The 11153-nt window shown below is 47.6% G+C and overlaps 1 protein-coding gene across 1 annotated transcript in view; it reads left to right on the forward strand.

Annotated features, from left to right (window-relative positions):
- Nsl1 (NSL1 component of MIS12 kinetochore complex) overlaps positions 1 to 6114 on the forward strand; it is a 22835-nt gene extending 16721 nt beyond the window's left edge. Inside the window, exons 5-6 of the mRNA XM_021169411.1 lie at positions 2059 to 2126; positions 3730 to 6114. Coding sequence (XP_021025070.1) covers positions 2059 to 2126; positions 3730 to 4002 — 341 coding nt within the window. The 3' untranslated portion in view covers positions 4003 to 6114. The remainder of the gene's footprint in view (positions 1 to 2058; positions 2127 to 3729) is intronic.
- The last annotated feature ends 5039 nt before the right edge of the window (positions 6115 to 11153 follow it).

The following is an 11153-nucleotide window of genomic DNA, read 5'->3' on the forward strand; positions in this document are numbered from 1 at the left end:
GTAGAATGGTGTACTGTTGTGTTTGGTGAGGTGCTCTGTACACACCTGTTAGGTCTAGTAGAATGGTGTACTGTTGTGTTTGGTGAGGTGCTCTGAACACACATATGAGGTCTCCGTTAGGTGTATTGCTATTGATCTTCTGGATGAGCTGCCCCTTTTATCAGTGTATTTTCTTGTAACTGAGCTTTTAATGCAGCCAGAGGGGTCAGTCACACCCAGGGCCTTACACAGTTGCCGAGCAGCAGCCCCAGCTCTGCTAAGTCCTCTGTGACCCCAATCGTCCCATGATTTCTTCTGTGTGCAATGTTCTGGTCTTCCCTTCACTCTCAGCTGTGCTTATAGGGCAGTCATGGTGTGATTTCATTGGATCATTTGTTTTTATCCAGTTGCCAGCTTCTATTTCTGCCTTTCAATAGCAAAGTTTAACCCACTGATAGTTACATTGTGACTGACAGGAGAGGACTTGGCTCCCCCTCAGTGTTTGTTTTTTTGCAATGCTTTCTGTCCATCACATCCTCTGTCACGTCCTTCTGTCTATCTCATCCTTCCTTCTGTCCATCTTGTCCTCTGTCCTTCTGTCTGTCACATTCTTCATTTCTCCTTTGTTCACTTGATCTTTTTGCAGCATATCACTTTTTTTTTCTGAATAATTTCTAGGGCAGTGGCTTACTTAGAGATCACAATTCACGTGTCAACATTATGGCTGTATAATTTTAAACCAGCTATAGAAAGTCTGTTCTGTGTAGGTCTGCTGTCCTTTACTGTTATCACCAATTGTGTCTTTATACGTCATGTACCAGTTGGCGTAGCTTCAGAGAGTGCTTTGTACATTTCTTTTTAAATTATGAATGACATCGTGCTGGCTTTTATATCGGCCCATGCAGCTTTGCTCGTGCTCTTTGTCCTCTTGTGGCTGTAAGGTGGTGACCTGGCATCTGTACTTGAGCCTGAGACTTGGTACATCAGAAAAGGGCGAGGGGAGGCTTGTTGATGAAGTGCTTTGACCTAAATTTGAATTCCTAGAACCTAGGTTAAACACTAGAGTCACAGAGATGGTAGGAGCCATGGGGTTAGTTAGCCGGTCAGTCTTGCTGAGTCAGTGACTCTGTCTGAGGAGGCAAGATGGACAGCAATAGAGGAAGTCACCTGATGGTGACCTCAGTCCCCCAGGTGCACCTGTGCACATGCACACACACGCATACAGATAGACGCACAGATGCACACACACACTCAGGAAAAGCATCAAGAAAGGAAAAGAGATGTGTAGCACTAGCAACCAGAGCTAGAGTTTCCACCAGTGCTGTGTCTACACGTGGCCTGAATGCGGAGTGATTGCACTGAAGGTTTAGATGATGTTCTGCTTTCAGAGCTCTTTTACTCTGTGTGTGTGTGTGTGTGTGTGTGTGTGTGTGTGAGCGTATACACATGAAGGTTAGAACAACTCTGTGAAATGGACTCTCTTCTCAAGCCTTGCCTGGGTTCTGGAGTGAACTGTTTGCCTCCTTGCAGCTCCCTATGCCCACTGAGTCTTTTACTGGTCTGTGGTTTGCTTTTATAAAATTCAGAATCATTTAAAAATAACGTTTGAGTCTTCATGTGTCTTACCCTCAATGACATGCAGAGGTGCCAGCTGCAGTGGTGCTTGTATGGTAGACGGTGCGTGTGTTCGCTCTCCAGGCAGCATCCGGCCAGCTGTCTTAAGTGCATACCTCTGCATTACACTCCGATGTTCTCCTGTTCTTTTCTTTTATCTTCATAAACTAAATAGGACATTGACTTTAGTAATTACAAAGTTCTGAGGCTGGGGATGGGGTGGTACACACCTTTAATACCAGCACTTGGAAGGCAGAGGCAGCAGAAATCTGAGTTTGAGGCTAACTCAGTCTACAGAGTGGGTTCCAGTTTAGCCTCGGCTACCCAGAGAAACCCTGTCGCAACCAACCAAGCTCTTAGAAATATTAGAATAAGGTGAGTTGTCCTAATAGATTGCATCTAAATGTCTTCGTGATTGGCTAATTAGATAGAGAACCTAAAATGCTGTCTGATGGTTTCTTGCAGCTTCCCGTGTGGAAGATTTGAAATGCCGCGGAGAAGCCATAGCTAAGGAAATGAGTGAGGCCATGAAGGTAAAGCTGCGAGTGGGAAAGATTGGTGCTCGCCCGCCAGTACTGTGTTTGGGGCACAGGAGGATGCTCGGGAGTCTGTTACGTGGCTCATGAGTACATTTATTAAGCAACAGTAAAACTGAGATTTCCATTTATCGGGTACCTACTGTGTGCCACATATTCTGCCTGCAGGTCCCAGAAGCTGTGTGTTCTACCTGGCTTCTCCAGTGAGGTCATACTCTATGGGCTGTGTTGGCAGCTTGTCAGACACTTTGGGATTGTGCTGCTTGTAAGTTAGGGAGCTTGTGGTGTCTGCCTGCATGACATTTACTGTCACATTTAATCCTCATACTAACCATAGAAGGTAGGTATGTTAACCCCCAGTTTACAGATGAGAAAACAGAGGCATTAAGAACCTAAATAAGTTGCCCAACCAAGTGACTGAACCAGAGTCTCTGGCTTTGGAACTTGTTTTTGTTGTTTCTGCTGTTGTGCCAGGCGTGAACCCAGGTCAGGCATATGCTTAGTGTACACTGTACCCTGAGCTGTTCATGGGCATGGAATTCTGCTCTTAGTCACTCTTCTTACACTATTGCAGCTGGAGAGACTCAGTCGTAATACCATGGGTTCTAGTGGGACATTTATTTTTCCTAAACATCAAAACAAATCCCTGGTACATGGAAATTGTTTTTAACTCCTTCAGAACCTTCCCAGTTCTGATGTTTTTTTTTCACTTTCTGTGTCTATATATATATATATATTTTTTTTTTTAAGATTTGTTTTATGTAAGTACACTGTCGCTGTCTTCAGACACACCAGAAGAGGGCTTCCAATCCCGTTACAGATGGTTGTGAGCCACCATGTGGTTGCTGGGAATTGAACTCAGGACCTCTGGAAGAGCAGTCAGTGCTCTTAATTGAGGAGCCACCTCTCCAGCCCCCCACCCTCCCTTTTTATTTTACATTATCAATTCTATGTTTCCTGATAACTGATCAACTTAGTACTTTTATCCTATTCTTGATCCAGAATTGGTGGCCAGGCAATGGCTTGCCTCAGTTTTATGAGCACGGCTTTATGGACACACAGATAGGGTCATTCATCTCCTTCCTTTCTGTTTCTTTCCTGTTCTGATAGTGGGACTGACTTCTTTTGTTTTGAGGACAGGGCCTTACTGCATACCACACGCTGGCTTCAAACCGGGATTACACTCATGCACCAGCACGGCTGGCCAAGTCGAGCCCCAGACAAAGTATAGAATGCTTACTGTTCCCTCCATTACAATCAAAATGCGCCCCTTCCTCCTCTTAATGACCGAGATTTCAACAGCATGCTCACCAAAGAGCAAGATTCCAGACTTTAAATTCTTACTTCTGAACTCTATTACTCCTGTCAAATTTAACATTGCCACCAGTCATTGTGGGAATGAGCCACGTCTTCTGAGTCTGAGCTTTTAGCTAAAGTCCCTGTACTTAAAGCAGGATTTTAAAACACAGAGCCAAATATCTATAACCCCAGGGCTTAGCAATCAACTTGACCTGAAGAATTAAGATGCAGTGTGTCCATGTCTGTGTAAAGTGTGCCTGTATCTACTTTCACTTTTCAACCTGAGGCTTTCCTTCCCAAGGCTTTGCCTGTGCTAATTGAACAAGGAGAAGGCTTTTCCCAGGTCTTAAAGATGCGACCTGTCATCCAGCTACAGAGGATCAACCAGGAAGTCTTCTCCAGCCTCTACAGGAAAGCTGATTCCAAGCCTGACACATGTGTGACACACGTAGAAACCACACCAGCTGAGACTGGAGCCAGGAAGGCCTCCAACATTGTGCTAAAGAGAAAGAAAGCCCCAGACTGTGCCCAGAGAAAGCGCTACCCGCTGCAGAGAATTAATCTCGATATGTGAGCTCTGTTTGTTGAGGAGCTGAAAGTCAGTGTTGTCACCATTTGGGTCACAGTCTGATGCCTGAGTGACTTCATGAAAGTGAGTGACTCTGTACAGGCACTGTACAGGCGCAGTGCGCTGTTGTGAATCCTGGAATACGGCTGAGAGCTACGCTTCTTCCCTTGAGTCCCTGTGCAGTAGGTGAAGACTTCCCAGTCCTGCACAGACCTGTCGGTAGCCTCCGATGACACCAGCTCTTGGCTTTGGCTGCCTTGCATTTTTGAGGCGTCCCAGGGATGTGCTCTGAGGGGTTTTGTTTGTAGCACAGCTCTCTGTGAGGCTCTGAGGTGGTTCCTTGTGGCTGGATAGCTGGAGTTGGCTCTGCGTGGCGGTGTGTGCATTTCCAGGCAGGCTTTCAGATGAATGCACAGAAAGTGGGCCTGGCCTTAGGTTTGCTCCATGGTCATTCATTTGAGGTTTTAGAGTTTTGTAAGATAAACGAGAAGGCTATTATTTGTGCAGGAAATGTTCTTAAAAAGAAAACCTGAGGCACGGAGCAGAGCCTCTATTTCTTACCTACGTTTTCATTTCCATAAATCGCTTTGTTTTGTTTTGTTTTGTTTTTTTGAGACAGGGTTTCTCTGTGTAGCCCTGGCTGTCCTAGAACTCACTTTGTAGATCAGGCTGGCCTCGAACTCAGAAATCCGCCTGCCTCTGCCTCCCAAGTGCTGGGATTAAAGGCATGCGCCACCACGCCTGGCTAATTTCCATAAATCTTTGAACATAATTTGACTGGAAATTGATGGCTTCTTTTAAAGTCCTTATTTCCAAATAGATCCTTCTAGTTCAAAGTACAGATTAGGATTGATGGGCGTGTCATTTACCACAGATCTAAGCAGCGTAAGTGTCAGACTCAGGCCGTGTCAGCAAACCTACACTGAGATTTCAACACAGCCTCTTGCAGTGTGCCTGTGTCTCTTACCTGGTGAGTTGTAGGCGGAGCTGCCAAACTTGCCATCTATTTCCCCTTTGGGTGATTATCCTTGTGGCCACTTTCAGAGGAGTTTACTGATCATGACTCGGAAAATCTGTATCGCCTTTGTTCACTGTGTCCTGATGATCACAATTTCTCTGCTTTTCTCAGTTGGGAAAGCTTTATGGCGACGCTGCTTTGTGGAGCTCGGGTTCTGTTTTACTTAAGTTAATAATTGTATGGGGGAGTGTTTGAGTCTTTAAAGTAATGTATAAAGACCAGAATCTTGGCACTGTGCCTTTTCCACCTAACAAGGCATTCTTGGTGCTGGCTTTCATGGGAGAGCAGGGTGGCGCTCTGCATTTCAGAGTGAGCTAGCTCTCACCCTAAAACCAATGTGCGACTCCAGAAGGTGACTGTTCATACTGTGCCTTTCCAGGCATTAAAGCGCTGTGACTGATTTGGCTTGGGAAGTGCCCAAAGAGGCAAGGCTAGAGAGCAGACTGGGAGACAGTATGGTGGGAGTCCACTGAAGCAAGAGCTATGCAGCAGGATGGCAGAGTGAGCTTGGGGCATCCTCCAGGCAGCTCTGGCTGGACCCGTAAAGTCAAATCGTGAAAGGCCTCTTTCCACACATGGGCCTGTGACTTAAAGCACTGGCTTAGTAGTAAGCTCTGAGAGGTGTTCGTCCTCAGTGCAGAAGCTCGGTGATCAGAGAACTGCAAGGATCCTTGGGGCCGGCCCAATTACAACAGGAATTCTTCATGGGGGTTATCTTCCCAGCAGGCCTGTGGTAATTGTGAAGATGTTTTTTCCTATCATAACTTAAGGTGTGTGTGGCGGGGGTGGGGTGGGGNGGGAGGTAGCGGTGTGTCATCATCTAGTGATAGATGTCCCGATGGCTGGCACAGCTAGCCATCTGCCCCAAGACAGTGATGCTGTGGTGGAGAAGCATGCTGAGGGGAGAGCAGACCAACAGCATAATGTGGTGTGGCCATTACAGCTCTCCCAGCCTGTGTGGGAAATGCTGTTTGTCTTGGTTGTAGTTAGCACTTGTCCACCTTCCCCACTGTCCCACTGTCAGTCTTCATAAGACAAACTGCAATGTATGAACTTATTATATAAAACGATCCACAAATAAAAAAAAATGTTCATTGTAATTGCATTTTTATTGTATTTTAAGGAATATGTGTTGATAGAGTTGTGACGTATCTTGGGATTTGCTCTTTAAACAAGGAATAGGGATAGATAGATTAAGCGAATGTAAAAGAAATGTTGGCCGTGTGAACCTCTGTGATATAACATTTACTTTGTGCTTGAAGTGTGGGTGTGTGTGTGTCCGTCCGTGTGAAGCAGTGAACAAATGAGGCTTGATGTCTTGGGAAGCCCAGCCTTGCCCCCAACCACAGCAGTGTAGACCAGCCGGTGTAGAGCAGCCGTTTGGAGTGGGCCACCACTGAAACAAAGGGAGTTGCAGCTTCTGAGGCCATGGATTAGCGAGATGGAAGTTTTGAAACTTAAGACATTTGGAGCTGAAGGTGAGAAACTGAAAATTTTCTCTCTTGGAAAAGGAAGACTGAATTGGAGAGGGTCTTAAAATCCTTTGTGAGGTCCAGAGAGACAGCTCGGCAGTTAAGAGCCCTTGGTGGGGAACCCAGGTTTGATCCCTAACAACACTCACTCACACAGTGGTGCACAATTCTCCGGAACTCCAGTCCAGGGGATCTGATGCCCTCTTCTGGCTTTCTTGGGTACTGCACACATGTGGATCACAGACATTCAGTCAAAAGACCCATACACACCTTTAAAAAAAATTCTCTGCCAGCAAAATTTAAACAAAAGGTCAAATCTAAGTTCCAGGAATCGAGAGCCTCAAGAAGACTGCAAATCCCATAGGTCAGCACGTGAGGGCACCTGCCACCAAGCCTGCCACCTGGGCCCACATGCTGGAAGGAGACAACAGATGCTCACAAACTGTCCTCTGACCTCTGCATGTGCACTGTGTCACGAGTGCTGCCCCCTTCACCCGCCCCTCACATGCACACACACTTTTTCATTTTTTGAGATGGTCTATAACTCACTATGTAGACCAGATCCATCTCCTTTTGCCTCCCAAGTACTAGGATTAGAGGCATGTGTCAGCCATGGGCAGCCATGAAATGTTTTTAAAGCAGAGGCTGTGTTGGCTTCTTGGTGAAGTCAAGCCACCGAGTGGTTCACTCGAAAGGCAATGGAGTGGGTGGTGCTTGTCTCAAAAGAGGAACATAGAGAAGCAGAAAGAGGGCCAGAGCAGCACCAAGGGCTGTGTGGTCTGAGTGTGGGCCGCCTGCCCGTCCCAGTGTGAAAGGCTGAGAGGTGGTGGGAGGAACCTTCAGAAGGATCGTTAGGCCATGGGGACTCCGCCTTCATCCAGGGATGGGATGAGTGTGGTTGGTACGGGAGCAGGCTGTTTGACTTCCCGGCTCAGTCTCCTGCTGCTGCTCTCCACAACCCGCTGGCTCCTGTGCTCCTCCAGCCTGCCAGGATGACTACATGAGCGTGGCTTTCCCCAGAAGCTGGCGAATGCCCTGCCATGCCTGGGGCTTCCCAAGGAAGGAAGTGTAATTGTGCTTGCAAATAGGTTCCCTAGGGGACAGCGCTTACACCGACAGTATTTTTATCAGAATTCAGTGAAGAATCCGGACAGTCCTATTGAGAGGCAAAGAGGTGGGGAACTGAAGAGTCAGACGAGTCATCAAAAACTGAACCTCCTCTCTCCCCTCCAAGGGAATAAAAGTCGATTCTGGAGCCACATACACAGGCTCAGGATGGCCCAAGAACTGCTCCAGCACACTAACTGCGTGAGGCTTTTATAGTAGCAGAATGGAGAAGCGTAGATGTGATGACCAAGCAGGAAGGTTTTTAAAAGGTAGATGATTAAGGAGACAGGCTTCAGAGCACATGTCCGAGATCCCAGTGCTTGGGAGGCAGAGGCAGGAGGGTTGAGAGTTTGAGGCCAGCCTGGGATGCCTGGCAATACCTTGTCCAAAAAAAAGAAGAAGAAAGAAAAAATCCCAAAGAAACAAAAAACAAAACCAAAAGGAGGTAAGACTGATTGTGACAAGATGTTAGTTGTTGATCGAAGCTGAACTTCTTCTTCACGTGTTGGAAAGTTTTATAATCACAGTTTGAATGAAGTAGTTGTACATATGCCTTCCTCTCACCACACATACTCGCTGACTCAGCAGCAATGGGCCTGGGGGTGGGGGCGGGGTGGGGAATGTCCCCACCGGTCCAGTGTGCTCCTGCCACATGACTTCTGTGGTAGCTGAGGATCCTTTAGGGGAGACGGGGAGCCAGAACCCTGTGCACTTTGACCACTGGAGGGGACATGAGAGTGAAACTTGGGCTTTGGCGAGTTCTGTGGAATCAACTGTTTGCAAGAAATGGCTTTGTCTGTTTCTGGAAACTGCAGTGGAACATTAAGGTATCTTGTAAACAAATACAGCCCAGCTGGGGTGATGGAGTCTACGTCCCCAGCCCAACCCCAGCACCCCTAGACTTGCCCTCCTTGGGATACCAGTGGCTGGGGGTCTGTGCTGGGTCCCCAACAGAGTGAACCAAGGGCGTATCAGCTGAGGCAGCAGGGGAACCATGAGCAGCCACTCAGTGTCCTCTGTGAAAGGGGCTTCCCCCACAGAGACCTCAGCTGGAGCTGCAGGAGACTGCTAACATGGCAGACCAGAATTTGAATCCTCAGGAAACGTGATTTTCCTAATGAAATTCACTTCCTCTTTCATGCCTCCTGGAAGGAAATCTCATTAAAGTGTTACACGAACAGATATGCTCCAGCACAGTGGCAAAGCGCTTGTCTAGGATGACCAAGGCCCTGTGTTCAATGGCATTGTTTAAAGTAGCGTGTAAATAATTAATATTGTGTACATAGGTCTTGGCTCTGTTGCCCAGCTGGTCTTTTGTTGTTTTTGTTATTTTTGAGACCGAAGACTAAGACAGGAAAATGTCAAGTTCGAGGCCAGCCTGAACTACATAGTGAGAACCTGTCTATTTCTGTCTAATTCATTTCAGAGATCTATCTAGCTCCTAGTTCCCCACCACCACACCTGGAAATGCTGGAAACTTATTTATTTTCAGTTTTATGGTGCTAGGGATCCAAGCCAAGGTCTTGGGCATAGTGGGCGGGCCTCGGTGGGCGAGCATCTGCCACTGATTCCACGTCCGGTTTGTACATTTACCAGTGTGTTTGCTGACGGGGACAGCAAAGTGCCAGTAGTTCCCACAGGACGCTAAGACCTCCTGAGATGGGGCAGCATCACCCCCACTGTCTTGATGAAGAGTTGGAGCTGAGAGTGGCTAAGGCCCTTGCTGCCTTCCAGCAGACATCTGAGCAGGCACACACAAAGAGGCCTGGCTCTCGGCTAAGGCCGAGTCTGGTCTCAGGTGTCCTCAGCTTTGCACCACAGCCTCCTGTCTTTCTCTCAGCAGCACAAACCAATAAAGGCTGACAAGAAACCTTTCTGAATTTCCCATGAACCAGGAGTGGCTAATATAAAGAAAAAGAGGCAATTACAAAAGGAAACATGTTTAAAGCAGGCTTCCTCGGGTCAAATGTGTGTTTGCTGTTAGTGACTCGGGATATTGCAGCCATTAAAGCTAGGGTGTGAAGTGATCACTACTCAGATACGAGTTACAAGAAACGCCGAGTCACTGAACTGACTTAATACGGTTTCCAGTGATTTCCTGATAACTGGGTCTTCACATTTTAGAACAGTACACACCATACATTTAATCCACACATTTAATCCATCCTCTTTCCTCTTTGGAGAAACTAAAATTTTCTTAAAGATTTATTTATTTTATGTATGTGAGTACACTATAGCTGTCTTCAGACACACCAGAAGAGGGCATTGGATCCCATTACAGATGGTTGTGGTTGCTGGGAATTGAACTCAGAACCTCTGGAAGAGCAGCCAGTGCTCTTAACCGCTGAGCCATCTCTCCAACCCAAGAAACTAAAATTTTAGTTGTCATTTTGGTGGCCTGCTGATCGTCCCATTGGTCTATCCTGCCTGGGGCAGTCTCAAGAACTATGAAGACTGGCTGGCACAGGCCCTGCAAAAGATGCAGTGTGGGAGTGTGGGAACTTCTGGTCTCTAGAGACTGGCTCCAGCTCCGTCAGCCCCATCTGACACCAAAGCCCACGCCCAGTGGCCTTCTAATGACACCTCACGTCTAGTCTGTTTAAAAAGGTGTTCATTTTAACGTGTTTTGCCTACATGTGTGCATTAGCACCGTGTGTGCCACACCTACCAGGGCTAGAAAAGGGGATCACAGCCGCCCCTAAAGCTGGAGCTACAGGTGGTTTTGAGTTTCCACGTGGGTGCTGGGAACTAAACCTCAGTGCAATGCATGCAGTAGCAGCCAGTGCTCTTAACCACTGAACCACCTCTCCAGCCCCAACCTGCTCCATTAATAAAAGCTCCCAAGCCAGCTCTGACTCAAAGTCGGGTCAGGCAGGGAACCACACAGAGACATGGGTACTGAAGAGTGTCTTACTGTTGCCACCAGTCTCATGGTCTTCTACAGTAGCCTCCAAACTTTATACCTAGAGACAGGCTGGACAGATGGCTCCGTGGGTGGTCAAGTGCCCCAGCACTGGCTGCCCTCCCAGATGATCGGGTTTAATTCCGGCACCCGCTGGCTCACAGCTGTCTGAAAGTTCAGTTCCAAGGACTCCAACTCCCTTTTATGTCCTCTTCGGGTACCAGGCATGCATGTGGTACACACATACACATGCAGACAGAACACCCATGTGCATAAAATAAAATATTTGAAAAAGCCAACTGAGCGCTGCAGTCCCGTCCCTCAGATGCAGGACTCCCAGTACTCTGTCAGGGAGGTCATAAGTTTGAGGCCAGCCTATGATACCTGCTGAGACTCCTTCTCAAAATAACAAAGCAGCCAACAACCCCACCCCCTCCAAACTTCACTGAGGCTGCATCCTTGCCGCTTAACTCAGCACGTGACTCCTGCTGGTCCCCGAGCAGGCACGCGTTGGGCGAATCCTGTTGGGAGCTCCTGGTGAAGGGTTGCACAGATAAGCAGCAGCTCACTGGGAATGCCACAGCTGATTGTGAAGTCTCGTGTCTACAGTCGCAGGCTTGCTGCTCGGTACCCCATAACCAGTTACATGCACCCCACC

The sequence above is a fragment of the Mus caroli genome, chromosome 1 (assembly GCF_900094665.2).
Source record: "Mus caroli chromosome 1, CAROLI_EIJ_v1.1, whole genome shotgun sequence".
Classification (NCBI taxonomy): domain Eukaryota; kingdom Metazoa; phylum Chordata; class Mammalia; order Rodentia; family Muridae; genus Mus; species Mus caroli.